Source organism: Populus trichocarpa, chromosome 12 (genome assembly GCF_000002775.5).
Source record: "Populus trichocarpa isolate Nisqually-1 chromosome 12, P.trichocarpa_v4.1, whole genome shotgun sequence".
NCBI classification, from domain to species: domain Eukaryota; kingdom Viridiplantae; phylum Streptophyta; class Magnoliopsida; order Malpighiales; family Salicaceae; genus Populus; species Populus trichocarpa.
Window position 1 is genome coordinate 55989 of NC_037296.2, and position 17704 is coordinate 73692.

Here is a 17704-nt window from a genome sequence, read left to right on the forward strand (position 1 = left end):
TTCATATGTCTCAAAAAATCCAATTTATATATTAGATAACCAGTAAATATCTTGGTTTTAGTAATTCAATTCATTCTTCCTTGTCAAGATAATCAATAAGTGTTGATAGATATTTATAAAAGATTTTTTTTTAATAAATTTTAGGGCTTTTTGATGTTAAGTAAATATCTTTCTGAGAAAAAATACAATAATATTTTAAAGAAACTCTAAAAATAAATAGAATAAATATTGAAAACTCTTTTTTCTAGGAACTTATAGGTCTTTATAGCCCATCCTTCTTACCCTTTAATCCATGTGAGGACTAAAATGTCTTTTTTTTTTATGATAGAATTCAAATATCTTATGTGTAAAAAAGAAAAAAAAAATCTCTAACTCATTAGAGGAGAAATATATATGATTTATCAAAGGAAAAATATCTTTGTAAGCATGCGGACTTAGAACTTGTTTAAATTTAAAAATGTTGGGTCTGACAGTTCACCAGACCCATATATATTTAGACTTAATACTTAACTAATCTTAAAAATACTAGGTCTAATAATTTACCAAACTCATATTACTTGAGCTCAGTATTTAATCTATTACCCATCCTCTGGTTGTTTTAAATAAAAATCTAAACAAAAACAAAAACAAAAGATGCTGATGCATTACGAGCTTATAAATCTTGACATTGCATATATGATAGCAGTAGTTATGTTGAAAGTGTTCAGACTTTAAAGTAGCAACTGGTTTTTGGAGTGGGTTTTTTATACATGACTTATTTAAATCTGTTTGTTTTTATTTTTCAAAAAAAATTTATAAATAATTTTATATAGAATCAGATAAAAATTGAATGTATGTTTGGTCTAAAAAGAATAAGAATTGACTTCTCCTCTCATAACCTTAGATTTTATTCTTCTTAAAATGACCCAAGATTACAAGATTCTTTCATTTTTAAATGAGCTTGCTTTATGAGTGATTTTATTTACTTAGTTTTTTTTTTTTATTTATAGTTCTTTTCTTGTAATGTATTTTTATCCCGATCCTTCTGTTTAGATGAGCAACATTGGTATTTTTCATTTAATTTTTGAAATAATTACAAAAAAAACCTCTTTTCACTTTCCTGCTATAATTTAAAAATTACATTTTATTTCTTGAACCTCGTATCAATATTAACACTTACAATTCTAAGAAACAATTCAATAAAAATATATAATTATTTATAAATTTATTAAAATATTCATTTTAATAACCAAAAAGATCTTAAAATCTTAAAATAACAAAATTATCATTCATAATTTAAGATAAATGCTGTTCAACAAGCACAAAATGAAAAACAAATTAAGATCATGATACCAAAGCACCAATAACAACCCTCAATATCACCTGTACAAATCATGATCCCTAGGACTAGTGAAAACAAATTTAAATACTTGAGATTTTAATATACGTGTAATTAAGAATTAAACTTTAATATATTTTTAAATTTGTTTTATATAAAATTATAATTGATGTTAATTTAAATAAAATTGTGTCGATCTAATATATTATTATTTTAATATTTTAAATAATAGATATTATCTTGAATTATTTTTAATTAAACTAATTTTTTTTCCTGGATGTCCAGGTTGTTTATGAAGTTATGCACGAATGTTTTTAGTAATACTTGAATATTTTTTTTTAATGTTTTTTAAAAATTAACCAGCGAATGCTTCCCACATTTATTGTAAGCCATTATCATACTTCAAAGAAGCATATTCTCTGTTTCTGGCAAACTGCATGCCTTAGCGTTTCTAGTAGAAGCCCAGATGCATCGAATTTTTTAAAAATAAGAAAAACCGCATATCATAAGAGAGCATACAAAGTGTTAATATTTGTATTGCCATTTGTAATATTCACATGTACCGACCAAACAGAGAAACGATACAACATTAACTCTCCTATGTTTCAGTATCTTCAACTATTAGTGGACAACATTTAATGGATTGAGTTTTCCTCAGCATGCAGGTGGGCCGTTCCAAGAATATAGATTACAGTGAGTGACGTCAAGGCTCTTCATTTCTTGAAATTTTGAATCTCTGTTTCCAGTTAATCCCCGTCCCTTTTATACTCTACTAGTATTCCCCCCCCCCCCCCCCCCCCCCGACTGCCTGAAGATGATGTTGGGATCTTGCTCGATAAAATCCCTCCTTCCAAAGGGCAGAACAAACATGTTTTCCATGATAGGAACATGAACTGCTGGTCATTTATATGATGCCTCTGTACCTCTGGATATAAAGATAAAATGCATTAATTCATAGTATTTGACAAGGTAGAAATATTGAATTGCATATGCACATACATACAAACGTGATATGCGCGTGCGCGAGGGTGCATAACTGCGTGTCTGCATATGCATGTAACCAATGGCATATAATAAGATAATCCACTGTTTCTGAAAAATGACATAATGGTAATTTTGACCACAAAGAGGGAACAATTGGTGAATTAAGCAGAAATGTACTCTCACCCATTTTGCACATGCAAGTGTGCCTTTTTCTTACTATTTAACTCCTATTTCAGCAAGTTTCAACTTCAGCTTCATGTTGCCAGCTTGAACTAGTATTTCTTCCTTAGATCGATCCACTCTCAAAACTGTTGCTTTCCTTCCTAGCGAAGAAACTTGCACCATATCACCAACCTCAGGAAGCTCAGTCATTGCTGCTGTGAACATACTAAATTTTAGACTTTTTGCTTAACATAAACCAAGTAAGAACAAGCTAGCACCAACAAGTAACAACTTCTGCATAAAGAAACTGTCTTCCAAACAAGTTTCAATAGAAACTTGTACTTTCATTCGAAAAATACCTGATGGTTGTTTATTGATTTCAACTACTGAAGTACTCATACTCTCTGTAGGCCGTCCATTCTTAGCCTCTGCAGTAAACCGGCTATCACTTGTCGACAGTTGTTTTTGATCTGCTGTAGGCTGAAAAGTTTGTGTTGCATGTGCACGAAGCTGCCGCACTTTCTTGTGAAGGATAGAACGAGCCATTGATGCAGCCTCAGATATTTGCCGCATCTTACGGTATCTCTGTTCAGTACCATGCTCCTTTATCTTCCTTCTGGCAAGCTTTAGTTTTTCATGAAGATTTTTTGAGAGCCTAAAAATGAAAAAAGATAGTAGATAGAGCACCCACAAGTTTACAATCGCTGCTCTTTATTGACAGTGAGAACCGAACCAAGTTTGAGCAACATAAGAAAAGGTAAACAAATTCATCTTTCTATTGAAGAAATAAAAGTGATGTAAGAGAGTAAATGGTCAGGACTTAATGATCTTTACTGTAAAACTGTATTCCTTTTAGCTAAAAGATATGCAAGGAAAAAAGAGAAATAAAAGGAATAAAACGTCAAAAGCAACTTGAAAAGAACAATATGCCTGAGGAAAAATAGCCCCTGAGCCTTTCTGAATTGGAAGGCATGCATGGTTCTTGCGTTACATCCAATAACAAGGATAGGGCATTGAGTCATTGCTCTAACTGCAAAATATATTTAGCAGGTGCAGATATGGACCAGGGATAACTTTGTTCATTTATTGTCCAAAAGATACTGATAACATATGAGGATAAATAATTATTAGTGAATCACACACACAAATGGGGCAACAACTTCCTCCATTTATGATAGAAGAATTTATCTGACATAAATTGGTCATAGAGATACCCCAGTTTAAAACAAACAAACTGTATTAGCATGTTGATGGCCAGAGTTTCAGATCTTGCCTGTTATTATTTGGATGATTTATATTCCAGATGTTACATAATGCACATCCCAATTGAAATCATGAAGAACAATTTTCTATGTAGTCTTTAAGCTATAGATTCTCACATCAGATGATGCCGTGCCTCATGCAAAAGCTCTTGACTATCTTGCTTGAACCTTTCCATATCAATTATGACCTGCAAGATATTCTAAAGATTACAGTACTTGACAGCTTGAAAATTACAATGAAGAAACAAATTTTAATCTTCCAGTAATTTGCTTGCATGTTGGAGAATGGAGATGACAAAAAGTCTCAATCGAGATATTCAGAAATACATAGTTAAAACAGTAAACTTTCCATTAAATTCGTTACTTTTTTTTTTCAAGCACGAAGCAGATAATGCATAAGTTTTTCTTTGGATTTTATCGCAGTCGAGTGAAAAAACAACGGTAATTGTTACCAAGAGCAGTTGAAAATCATACAGATGACAAGATGTTCATGATTTCAAAGTATAACCAAGAATAAACCTTGCATGGGATAAGTCCACGCTACCTCATTAATCTCTGCACTAGCAGCACCATGAAGTTCTCGGGCATTAGAAACAACTACACTGGGGAGTCCCAATTTTTCAGATATATTAATTGCATTTGAACGACCTATAGGAAAAACCGCAGCTGTTATGTTATGAAGTATAGTTACTGATACAAAGAACAATCATGACAAGCAGAAAAGAGCATCCTAACCCACTTTTAAGCACAAGGGAAGTGCATGTTCAAACCAAAAAGCTTTGGAAACCAAGCAAATTTTTAAAAGCCCCTACTTCTCAAATGTATAAATTTCTTATCAAAGCCCATAGGTCTAAAATTCACAACTACACCTCATATCAAATGAAAGCTCCATAGTCTAGCACTGAATGAAGAGAGATGTTTTTGAAATGGAGAAAGGGCGTTACCATGTGCAATTCTCCTAGTTTGAGATGAAAAGTCACTTCCCTATTTGTTAAAAACCTTTGCTTAGGAAAGTGGCAAAAAAGTTACAAAATTTTGATTTCCCTATCCGATACTTTTTTTAAATACCATGTCCTTGATATCCAAAAGCGACAGAATAAATAACAAAGGGAGAGATAAAGTTTTCAAACACTATAAATCAAATTACAAGCAATCCTCACATCCAATAAAAATTTAATTAGTTATGCACCCAAGAGGAAAACCTGGTACTCCCCAGAGAATCTTGTAAGTCGGCTTTAAGTTCACTTCATCAAACTCCATACAAGCATTTTCAAAGGCATCATTACTGGCAAAGATGAAACATTAACACATGAAACTGAGAACATGGAGCTGGCAACAGAGTGCTTGTGACAGTACACCATGCAATGCAAGAGCCAGTTAACAATGCAAGACGTGGGTTCAACTAAACATGAACCAGAATGGATATTGATTAATTATGATGAGTTTCTCATTGACAAGGAAATATGATCTGCAGATATGCAGCATTCTTCATGCAATCATCGCATCTTTACTTGATTTGCTAAATACCTGTACTTCAGGGACTTAAGTTCACCATGATGTGTTGTAGCTATTGTCAGTAAGGCACCACTATCAGCAAAAGATTCCAGCAATGACATCCCCAATGCAGCTCCTTCAAGAGGATTTGTACCTGCACCAACCTATATATGCAATAGATATGCATTATATGTTACCTGGTATAGATTTATTTGACAAGTCTCAATAACTACTAGTTAAATATCAATGAAGTAAAAACAATCATAGACTCACTTCATCTAGTAGCACCAGTGACTGACTCGTGGATTGAGATCGAATGTCCTGCATGGTGAATCTGTTAAATTCCATGGAAATTCTCTTATCTGGAAGATGGAAAATGATTTGAAAAGAAGATATTGGGCATGGTCTAAAAATATATAGCAGAGATCTCTTTAACAACTCATAATCCTTGAATTGGAAGAGCTGCTACTCTCATTGGTAAAGAGAAGATATCAAATTGAAGAGTGTTTGTTAGTAGAAACTCCAAGGTTTATCATTCAACGCACAATCTCATTAACAATATGCAATCAATTTGAAAAGCCTCTGGATGACTGATAATATGCAAGATACTGGAAATTGAATTAAGAAAGAGGTGTCTATTCAAAGTTAGAAACATTGTAAGCAATTTATAGTGCTCTAGCCTGCATATCCATGATTAAAAAAAAAATCAACAGAAACAAACAAAAAAGAAATCTGGAAAGCATATCATCCTTACACTTATCTGTTTCAAGTGGCCAGAGAAGGTAGATAGAGATTGAGACAAGGACTGTTCATCACCAATATCAGCAAAAACAGAATCAAACCAAGGAATTTCTACAGATTCAGATGACAAAACATGAAGACCTGCAGTTTCAAACAAGAAGGTTATGTAAGAGAAATAAATGGTCATGAGTAAAACATCTGATGCAATGTCAAATTCTTCCAAGACTAAGTTTTTTTTTTTATTTCAGCATGAGCCATGTGACATAGAATGCATGAAATTTCCACTCTGATTATTAGCATACATCCAGAAACTGGTATGTGGCTAAAATTTTCATCGAGTGACTCTTCTACTTCCCATATATTATGCCCGGAGGGATTACTTATGCTCTTCATCCTTATGCACGATGCATTTTGAATTGTATAAAGCGAGATCTTTAAGAACCTAAATCAAATAGTAAAATAAATAAGAAGTTTGCAGTATACAAATCACATTGGAGGAAAGGATTCAATGTCAGATGAACAGTCACATGAAAAAAGAAAAAGAGATGATGTACAGTCAACCTGATTTTGCCATCATAGCAGCCAATCCAACTGTCTTTAGGCAAATGGTTTTGCCCCCGGTATTAGGACCAGTTATAGTCAGGACTCTTGTTTTATGGGAGATAAAAAAATCAACTGGAACTGGGTGAGCTTGTTCCAATGCAGAAACCTGACAATCAATAGTAAATTTGCCTTAAAAACAGAAACTGTAATTGTTCATTAAGAAATACATATAAACACTTTTGAGTTTCATTAGAAAATGAAAGTACAGCCAACTGATGATTTTAACAATCAATCAATGAAATTATGCGGTTACATCCATTCTAAAGATCGAAGATCTAAATATGGCTCTACTTTCCACACCCATCCATTATCTCCTTCCAGTTTTCTCTTGAAACAGAAAAAATGCAAGCCTTTAGAATGATTCAAATATTAACCCTATATATATTCATGTACTTATGTGGCAGATGTCCATTCCAGGGGGAAAAAGAGAGATAGAACATTCTCAACTAAAAGAAAATGAATGTTGCTCATTAGCCCAGTATAACTTACATCAGGAGCATTACTGCCTTCCTTTTTTGCTTTCTGCACATTTTGTCTATGTTGCTGGAGCATCAAAGGATGATAGGCTTTAGGCATGTACAATAGCCACTCTCTCTCTTTGGGAAATGATGCCATCAAGGTTTCATTTTCTGATAAATAAGTTTCAGTGGAAAAAGACCCATCCAGTTCTTCTGAAAGATACAAACTGGGAGGTGCTCCTCTGAAAAAAAGACTATAAGTTGCCCGGGCATTGATCTACATGTTAAGAACCACATCAGATATAAATGTATAATAATTTACTAACAATAAGTGTTTAATTTAACATGTAAAAGGGAATTGAAATTTGAAAACCACAAATAAAATTGCAGCATCAATATATTTAAAGGCCGGGACAGCTTTCAGACTTGCATGCGCAACTATGTTCTTCTAGCACTTGTTCTCCAAAGGTAACAGAAGTTAGAATCCTTGCTTATAATCCTCATTTTATACTAACCATAAATGTGACCATAATACAATTCATAGAGAATATTCCTGCTCAATTCCTTTAGCACCTCCAAGCTCTAAGCGATATTAAAGCAATCAAATCATAGAAACTATACAACGTTGCAACTACACAAACTCAGCTTTCTGATTATTATCACCAACTCTATCTCTTACTACAAGGTTCCATAATGAATGCATCATTTGGAAGAGAGGGACAAGTAAATACGCAGGAGTGAATATACTAAAAAACATTAATGGACTGTGTGTGTGTGTGTGTGTGTGTCTGAGAGAGAGAGAGAGATAAGATAGAGAGACATATTGGTTGGGCACCCACCACGTCCAGTTGAATTACACTGTCTGATACTTTTTCAATGTCATCAAGATCCTTTTTCATCTGCATAGGTTGCAAATTAAAACATGATGATTGAAGGAATGATATGGATAATGGATAAAAATATCACCAGATAAAACACCTTTTCTGTTAACATCAAAAGCACATCTGCCTCTGCCTTTGCAACTGATGCTCTTGCTTGTTGCAGCTCATCATTTAAAGGAACTGCTGAGAGTGGCTCTATAATTCTTCCAGTTCCTGAATCACTACAGCAGTAAATTACCCTTCAGGAATAACATATAAAGAGCTAAGCTCTTGTAAATGAAATCTGATTGATACAAAGGAATATTTTGGGAACAATATTTCAGCAACAGGGTTTTGAAGCTAGCATTTACCAAATTTATTTTGCTATGTATATTTTATTGAGCAGAAGTTGTTCTATAGATTCTCTAAGAACTTAACAGATATATCACTGTAGATTAGTCATCTAAATTTTTATGCCACCAAATAACTGATCCAGAATCAACATGCAAAGTTTCCACAACCAATGGGCTCAGACTTGCATGATACAATTTTTTCAATGTAAAAAGTGAGAAAAGGAGTTCCTGATGAGTGTTTTCTGCATGATTGATGGCTTATATTAGCATTGAGAGCAGAAAGGTTAACTCTTCATAGTTGTGTTAGGTTTTATTAGATAGCATTTTGATCCACCGTGTTGTGACTAGATAACAATGCAACTTCAATCATGGTACTATCATGGTGATAAATGAGTTAAATTTTCTGTGGGGAGCAAGAATTGTTTTCTTTTGTGCGTGCAGAGTGCATGTGTGTGTGAGAAAGAGAGACAGAGAGAATACATGAATTTGTTCAGCATGAAGCAACATGTACTTTATATGTAAATTGAAAACCAAATGCCAAGAAACTAATCACACTCACCTGGACAGCAAAAGGCCATTAAAACTTGTCAGCTGACCAGTCCCTGAGTTTATACACCATCTGCCATCAATGTTACTCACTTCCTAAACAAAGAACAGTTACCACAACTAGAATAGAAAAAAAAAAAAAGACAGTCAACACAAAATTATCACTCATCTTACCAGAAAAGATGTCTCTTTCATTTCATTCCTAATCAGGCTGTCCATTAACTGAGACAGCTGAAAAAGAAAGCGATAGAAGGGTTCAAAATGAAGCACCAAGGATGAAAATCATTAAAATGAGTTTTGAATAGGAGTGTATACGAGGAAATTATATATAGCTATTACTATGACACCCCAAGATCCATCAAGAAGACCTCAAGATCCATCGAGAAGGGATACTTAACTACCCAAGTTATTTAGTAGTGCACATTTATCAGATTAAATGTAATCAACTGTTATTAAATAATAATAATAATAAAAAACTTCGGTAGCATGCAGAAGAGAGTTTGCACCATCATATAGCAAATGGCATCCAGAAATCAACTAACCAAAGGTCACCCAACCCTGTACTAGATTTTTTTTTTCCCAGGAAAAGGTTGATATGCTCAATAAAAGGAGAACATCCCTATCCTCCAGTAAATTTCACAGGCCAAACAAAGGAAGCCCATTTGAAGGCCTGACTTTTAACTTAAAAGGGAGGGTATTGTTAGTAACTAAACATAGCTTCATCCAATATTTCATGTTACATAACCACCCCATCTTCGCTTCTTACAAGAAATCCAAAAGAAATGTAACAGTAGCAGCAAAAAGTATTTAGTAAGCAAGATGGGCTTCCCTAGTTATTCTTAAATCACAGATAGGAGGCGTAACTAGAAATTTCTACTAAATGAATTCAATTATGAGAAAAGAAAGGGCAAAGGCAAAGGCATATATATATATATTTTTTTACCTTTTTCTCAAGTAGCTGAACCTGATCACGCGCTCGTTTTAAAGCAGAACTCTGAGACAAAACGGAAAGCCAAAATTAAATTCAGATATAAAACAAGAAGAGAAAGTGAAAGTAAACTATATATATAAGTAAATGAAGGAATAAACATACAGCAGAGTCTTTGACAGAGCCATCTTCATCTATAACTTGTTTTATCACCCTGACTAATGATATATTGATAACCATTTCCATTATCTACGAGAGAATAAAAAGAAAACAGAAATAATATCTCCATGCAATTAGACAATGAAAATTTAGAGCTTTTTTCGCATGAATTAATGTGTATGCTAAGTACCAACCAGTTGTGAAAGAGGCGTAAAGCGATTGTACCAATCAGCATCTTCCTTGATTGCAGCTTTGAGATTGAGCTGCAAGAAATAGGCAGACTCCAGGATAGCAGCAACAGCCATTGCTTCATTAGCATTGATGGGTAACCCCCCCCGTCTAGCATTTCGAAGACCAGATTTTACCTGTATATTTTCCAGTCAAAGAAACAAAAAAAATCAAACACTTGGTGAGCAATTCAAGATTCAAAAACACGAAAAGAAGTAGAAGAGGAGAGTAACTAAGAGAAGATTAATGGAGGAGAAGTCTAAGCGGCAAGCGCCATGGTTGTGCATTTGGACAGCGGCGTTGGTTTCTTTCAAGAGGATCAAGCTGTGATGGTAGGTGTGATTGAGGGACCATAATTGCTCCTTACAGGCTTCACGGCCTAAGGAAGTAGTGGCGAAGGACGAAACCAAGTCGCAGAGCTTATCCCATTCCAATACTCTTAGACTTGAATATCGAGCGTCATTAACAGATTTCTTCTGATTGCCGTCGTCTGGTTCTGTTAAAATTGACGGGAACGGGGAGGAGGTGGAAGAGAAGGAGCAAGAATTTTTGCGCAATCTATGACGAGGTCTACGAGTGATATTGATAGTTAGTGGGAAATCAGAAACAGCAGCAGCAGCAGCGCTATGACAAAAATATAATAATCTAGTAGGAGTGGTAAGTAATGTTATCCAATTGCTTCCAAATACCACACCAGCGGTGGCAGTGGCGGAGAGCATTCTCTTGGCGAACGCGCTACTCTGTGAGTGTCACGAGTAAGAATTCAAGATACAATTTCTTCACTCTCTGCATTGCTGCGATATTCTCCACCACTGGTCCTTCTGTGATTGACAACTTAGATGGTAGTAGTGATAGCTAGCGAACCAGAAAGAATAAAAAAATAATAATATTTTACTTATTAATATATTAAAATAATTTATTTTATTTTTAAAATTTATTTTTAATATCGATATATTAAAACAATAAAAAATAAAAAAATTTTAATTTTTTATAAAATACACCCAACAGTATCTAAAAAAAAAAAAAAAGACCGCAATTTATTTTATAAATGAGAGCGGAGGGATGGAGCAGCCAATAATTCTTCAAGGACATGGGGGCTTATCTAAATCATTTGGTTCAAAAATCAGCAGAAAAATCAAAGATGACGTTGCTTATCGATCTTTCCTATTCATACGAGGTCTAGAGTTTTCGATTTAAATTTAATAAAATAATATTTCTTTTTATTTCTTTTTTTTTTAATATCATTGTATTAAGATTATTATAAAAAACATAAAAAATATTAATTTAAATTTTTTAAAATGAAAAACAAATTAAAAAGAAGAAGGTATCAAACTTCAAATTAAAGGTTTTTCAATTATTATATATTGTTAAAAGGCACTAAACCTTCTATTCTCTCTCTCTCTCTCTCACTCTCAATTTAAGTATCCATTTAAATATAATTATTATATATTTTTCACGCACTTTTCTTCCTTAACCTTTATTTTTTAAAAAATTTATTGGAAAGCATGGTAGGCACAAAGGAATGGTTTTAGCATTTTCGAACATTGATCATATAATAACTCTTTTTTATCCCTAATTTTAAAACATTTTTTTTTTAAAAAAAAACAAGAATTCTCAAAGATATAAATTTTTTCTGTAAGATTTATCCTTTTTTAAAAAGAATTTAGCCATTTACGAAGCTTTATATTTTTAAAATCTTTACATATTTTATTTTGATTTCGAGCTTGTAGTTAAGAATCAAGAACAAAAGAGAAGAGAGGAAAAAAAAAAAAAAAGGAGGAGTGCAAGTAAAAGAAAAGGTAGAGTGCAAGAGTAGAGATGGAATTAAAGAAGAAACAAATGAAAGGCGGAAAATAGAAAGAAAAAAAATGAGAGAAGAAGAATAAGGTAGAAAACTCTTGTCCCATGTTGTCATAATCTGTCTGAAATTTAGGAAGATTTCGAAGCTCAAACCAAACAGTACTCCAAGCTGGATGTTTTCTTAAAATCTCTTATGTGCAAACCAATGGCACAGTACGCTGAAAAGCAGCAGCTTGCAATAGGTGTGTTTTCACTCCTCTTTGCATGCATTTATCATGCATGTATTTGTTGTTGATTGGTTGTGTTTGGATACACTACTTCATGATGAAGTGTATTTAATTATTATGCCCGGTTTAATTAAGACCACGTGTCGGGGCCAGAGATCGTCGACGGCTTTGTAATGAAATAATTAAACAGGTGGTCGATCCCTCACAGTGAGCGACGTGATATTTGGGATGCTTTTACTTGACTCGAACTTATCAACATGCATGCTTGTAAACAAGATTCACTAATTGGTCTTACTGTGATTTCAAACTGTATGTGTTGTGGTTTTTTGCTCTCCTTCTGTGCTGTTTCTCATTTTGATCTCGAGTTAAAACTGGGTTAATTTTTTCATAAAACTAACTCAACAGTTGAGAGATTTATAAAGATTTAGAGTTTATTTTATGATTACTAAGTTAATTTTAATGAAATACCAACAAAAAAAGAAGAAGCAGAGAATGACGATGCCATCTGGTGTGAACCTTGCAAAAATGCTAGCTCCAACTCTTCCTCTTGGCATCAAATGGGATAGCGAATAGTTCCGAAGGAGTCGCCGGCCCCGCCGGCTGACTTTTGTAGACTGCGATTTTCACGTCAGAATAGATGACATCAGTCTCGGCTCCCTCTTGGTTGCCAGTTGTTCAAAATCAAGCTTTACGAAAGGGCATTCCCCTCGTGTCGCTTTCTACGGCACCATTTTTCTCTCAGGTGTACAGGCTTTTTAATCAAAGCCAAGATATATAGTTTATATTATAAGTTAAGATAGGATATCAGCAATAACAACAACAATAATAATTAAATAAATAAATAAAAAGGGTATCGCATATTCATTTGCATATGAGGGAGTTGACTGTGGCTGCAGATTCCAAATACTAAAGAACAAAATTATCCAGCAAGATCTTGTGTCTGGATTCTTTTGGATCCTCGACAACAATTTACAGTGTGTTAGACAGCTGATTCTGGTATCCACCTTCTCTCTGTCTCCTGTACTCTCAGCCACCCACCCTACTTCTAGGTAAGAAAGAACACATCGAAGCAATCTACCATCTTAAAGTCATACTATGTTGCCTAACTATGTGGAAGTGGTGCTTCAAATCTATTTCCCTTTTATTTTTATTTTCTTATTTCAATTACACACATTAAATGTAGATATTGAATTCCTGTCAATTTCCAGGTAATTTTAATATTTGTTTTTTTTTCATTTGAATTATATCTTTTCCTAGTGATGAGTTACACTCAAATAAATTATATGTCCCAATCGATATCACCCCACGCTCCCTGGGATTAATGTAAAGAGAACCGACCTTTCGATTTTCCGATTAGATATTCTTATTAAGTCTATTCCACCAATCTGTGACATTTGTGGCCAAAATGCTAAATTCAAATGATAATACTATAATATACAATAATGTTTTTAGAAACACCCTTGAAATTATATTTTTAAAAATTTAAAAATTTTTTATTTAAAATTAATTTATTTTCAGTTTTTAGATTGCTTTAATATGATAATTATAAAAATAATTTTTTAAAAATAAAATAATTATTATTTTAATATATTTTTAAATAAAAAATATTTTTAACCATAATTATTAATACACTCTTACTCTCATGCACTCTTTAAATGTCATTCAGTGACATGAAGTAAGTACTGCACCATAAATCTAAATACATAAATAAATTCATTTTTGTAAAATAAATATATAGGATGGATGGTTGAGAATGCCAATCCTAATAGGAGGCCTGCAGATTCTGTGACGAATGTGATATCGTCATTCTCCTTGTCGCGCTAGCCGAAGAACTGGACGGCTAAAAGCCCAAGTGTCCATAAATTCAACCCATCTTCTTCATCCTCATCTACACTCCAGATCAACAACTCCAAAACCCCTCCATCTTTCCAAAACCAGGAAACAAACAATCAACACAATCCTGACCCGACATGGGTTTCGAAGGAGATGAGGAATCAGCCGCCAACCAAGTGTCAACCAAATCAAGATTCAGGTACAACTCACCATTGGTCCAGATCACCCTCATAGGACTCGTCTGCTTCTGTTGTCCTGGTATGTTCAATGCTCTCTCTGGTATGGGAGGTGGTGGCCAGGTGAATCCCACTGCCGCCAACAATGCTAACACCGCCCTTTACACCACCTTCGCCATCTTTGGCGTTCTTGGTGGTGGTATTTACAACATTCTTGGTCCTCGCTTGACCTTAGCTGCTGGCTGCAGCACTTACGTGTTGTATGCGGGCTCTTTTCTTTATTACAATCACAAACAGCATCAATCTTTTGCTATTGTTGCTGGTGCCATTCTTGGCATCGGTGCTGGTTTCTTATGGGCTGGAGAAGGGGCGATCATGACCTCTTATCCTCCCCCCCATCGTAAGGGGACTTATATTTCTCTGTTTTGGAGCATTTTCAACATGGGAGGTGTTATTGGTGGGCTGATTCCTTTCATTCTTAACTACAATCGGAGTGAGGCTGCTTCTGTTAATGATGGGACTTATATTGGATTCATGTGTTTTATGACGGCGGGGACTCTGCTTTCCTTGGCCATCTTGCCGCCGAGCAAAGTGGTTCGCGATGATGGCACACGGTGCACAAACATCAAGTACTCTAAGGTTTCTACTGAGGCTGTGGAGATTGGTAAGTTGTTCTTCAATTGGAAGATGCTTTTAATTGCTCCTGCTGCTTGGGCCAGCAACTTTTTTTACAGTTACCAGTTCAATAATGTGAATGGGGCACTCTTTAATTTGAGGACAAGGGGATTGAACAATGTGTTCTATTGGGGGGCCCAGATGGTGGGTTCTGTTGGGATTGGATACATATTGGATTTCAGCTTCCAGAGTAGGAGGAAGAGGGGATTTGTTGGGATTGGAATTGTTGCTGCGCTCGGGACTGCTATCTGGGCAGGTGGACTTGCGAAGCAGGTAGGATATAAACACAATGATCTACCACCCAAGTTGGATTTCAAGGACTCCGGTTCCGATTTCGCAGGGCCTTTCGTTTTGTATTTCAGTTACGGGCTGCTAGATGCCATGTTCCAAAGCATGGTCTACTGGGTGATTGGGGCCTTGGCTGATGACTCTGAGATTCTTAGCAGGTAATTCGTGTTATGTGGGAAATAGAAATAGGTGAAAAGTAATTGAAGGGTCTGTGTGTCTTATCGATCATATGCTAAACTATGTTATTTGCATGTAATTGCAGATATGTCGGATTTTACAAGGGAGTGCAGAGTGCAGGAGCCGCAGTTGCCTGGCAAGTGGATGCACACAAAGTTCCATTACTAAGCCAGTTGATTGTGAATTGGTCACTCACCACAGTGAGTTACCCATTGCTTGCAATCCTAGTCATGCTTGCCGTCAAGGACGATCAGAAGGGTGAAGAGCCATCAATTAACCCTGCATCTATGGATAACAATAGCAAACCAGTTTAATCCAAAATATTATGTCTTGTGCAGTGTGTCTTAGTTGCCTTTTTCTCCGATTATTAAAGTTAATTTACTGATATTTTGTTGTACTTAATAAGCGGAACAGAATTGTCTGCTGGAATTGTCTAATCAAGAATGGAAAATAATTTGCTTTCTTTGTCAGACATGAAATCTCCCCGCGCATATTTCTGACAAAAGAGAATCATGACGTCTTCAAACTTTCGTGACTTTGGCACTCACTTCTTGCTCTCACATTAATGTTTGAACATGAATAAAGTAAAGTTGTTTTCACTACATTATGGCAGAAACCTTCTTATGAATACCACGACTCCATTTTCCCTGGATGGATTTTAGTACTTGGATTTAGTGTAGAGCAAGTAGTATGTGTAGAAAACAATAGTGTCTACTAGCTGAATTTTTCATTAGTATTCTTTTCCTTGTAGGAGGAAATATATAGGCAGAGCTCTAAATAGGCAGTGTCCTGAATAGGCAGAGCTCTGAATAGGTAACAATCCTATTCCAAGAAAGTGTAGTAATTTTGTACAAGATTTGATATGACTCCTATAATTGATCAGATTCACATAATTACTGCCTATACGAGATTTGATCTGAATAGGCAGTAATCAGATTACAAAATAATATTTAATCTAGTTCCTATAATTAATCAGATTACAGAATCGCAACTAATTATGTCAACACTCCCCCTCAAGTTGGAGCATAGATATCAGTCATGCCCAACTTGGTAATTACTCTCTGAAATGCCGGCCCTGAAACGGCCTTGGTAAGAATATCAGCTAACTGATATGCTGACTGAACAAAGGGAAATTGTATGAGTTTCTGATCTAATTTTTCTTTGATGAAGTGACGATCAATTTCAACATGCTTCGTGCGGTCATGTTGAACAGGATTATGCGCAATGGAAATGGCCGCCTTATTATCACAGTGTAGAGTCATCGGGTCTGTATAGTGAATCCCTAATTCTGTCAGGACCCTCTGAATCCATAATAATTCACATACCCCATGAGCCATACCTCGAAATTCTGCCTCCGTACTCGACCGGGCCACCACTTTTTGCTTCTTACTACGCCATGTAACCAGATTTCCGTTGACAAAAGTGAAGTAGCCTGATGTAGATTTTCTGGTTGTTTGATCCCCAGCCCAATCAGCATCGGTATATCCCTCAATGCTAGAGACCCCATGTTTTGAGAATAACAAACCTTTGCCTGGAGTACCCTTTAAGTATTGTAAAATTCTATTCACTGCCTGCAAATGTTCTTCGCTGGGTGCATGCATAAATTGACTTACAACACTGACGACATAGGCGATGTCCGGTCTTGTATGAGATAAATAAATCAGTCGACCAACCAACCGTTGATAACGGCCCATGTCTGTTGGAACCTGATTGGGAAATACACCGAGCTTGTGATTGATGTCCATAGGGGTTGCTGCTGGTTTGCAAGCAAGCATGCCGGTCTCTGTCAGCAGATCAAACACATATTTGCGTTGTGACATGGAAATCCCGTGAGCTGATCTGGCGACTTCAATGCCTAAGAAGTATCTGAGTTGCCCCAGGCTCTTCATTTCGAATGCAGCAGCTAAATGTTCCTGTAACAGCTGCATCTCCTCTGGATCATCACCTGTTAACACCATGTCATCCACGTAAACAATAAGGGCTGTTACCTTCCCATTTTGGTGCTTTATAAACAGAGTATGGTCTGCATTACTCTGTTTATAATTGAATGCTGTCATTGCAGATGAGAACCGCCCAAACCAAGCTCTAGGGGACTGTTTCAACCCATACAGAGATTTCTTCAAACGACAGACTTTGCTCCTAGTTTCAGACTTGCACTGCACACCCGGTGGCAAGTCCATATACACTTCTTCTTCTAAGTCCCCATTGAGAAACGCATTTTTCACATCAAACTGTTTCAAAGGCCACTCCCGACTGGCTGCTATAGATATGAGAATACGGATTGTGTCAAGCTTGGCAACCGGTGCAAAAGTCTCAGTATAATCCACGCTGTATTTTTGTGTATATCCCTTTGCAACCAACCGGGCTTTATACCTGTCAATGCTGCCATCAGTTTTAAGTTTCACAGTGAACACCCATCGACACCCAATTGT

The 17704-nt window shown here is 35.5% G+C and overlaps 2 protein-coding genes across 8 annotated transcripts; one reads left to right on the plus strand and one right to left on the minus strand.

Annotated features, from left to right (window-relative positions):
• Window positions 1–1824: 1824 nt before the first annotated feature.
• LOC7493474 (uncharacterized) lies at window positions 1825–10963 on the minus strand. Of its 7 annotated transcripts, none has more exons than XR_002977176.2 (20): window positions 10330–10963; window positions 10063–10233; window positions 9875–9958; window positions 9725–9775; window positions 8956–9012; window positions 8795–8877; window positions 8001–8124; window positions 7862–7921; window positions 7054–7299; window positions 6523–6670; window positions 5975–6102; window positions 5494–5541; window positions 5254–5384; window positions 4929–5011; window positions 4271–4374; window positions 3844–3914; window positions 2824–3119; window positions 2486–2679; window positions 2322–2362; window positions 1825–2243 (listed from the first exon to the last, which is right to left on the minus strand). XR_002977176.2 is itself a non-coding variant. In XM_024582917.2 (20 exons), coding segments are annotated over exons 1-19 (2532 nt in total). In that variant the 5' UTR covers window positions 10816–10963; the 3' UTR covers window positions 1825–2243; window positions 2322–2361. The 7 variants fall into 7 exon arrangements, 5 of the variants coding, with proteins under 5 accessions (XP_024438685.2, XP_024438684.2, XP_024438687.2 ...); XR_002977175.2 differs by having other exon boundaries at window positions 2318–2362; XM_024582917.2 differs by having other exon boundaries at window positions 2520–2679.
• Window positions 10964–13887: 2924 nt separating this feature from the next.
• On the plus strand, window positions 13888–15742 carry LOC7493473 (UNC93-like protein 1). Its single transcript, XM_024581946.2, has 2 exons — window positions 13888–15253; window positions 15358–15742. The coding sequence occupies exons 1-2, from the start codon at window positions 14094–14096 to the stop codon at window positions 15584–15586; spliced, it is 1389 nt and encodes a 462-aa protein (XP_024437714.1). The 5' UTR covers window positions 13888–14093; the 3' UTR covers window positions 15587–15742.
• Window positions 15743–17704: the final 1962 nt, after the last annotated feature.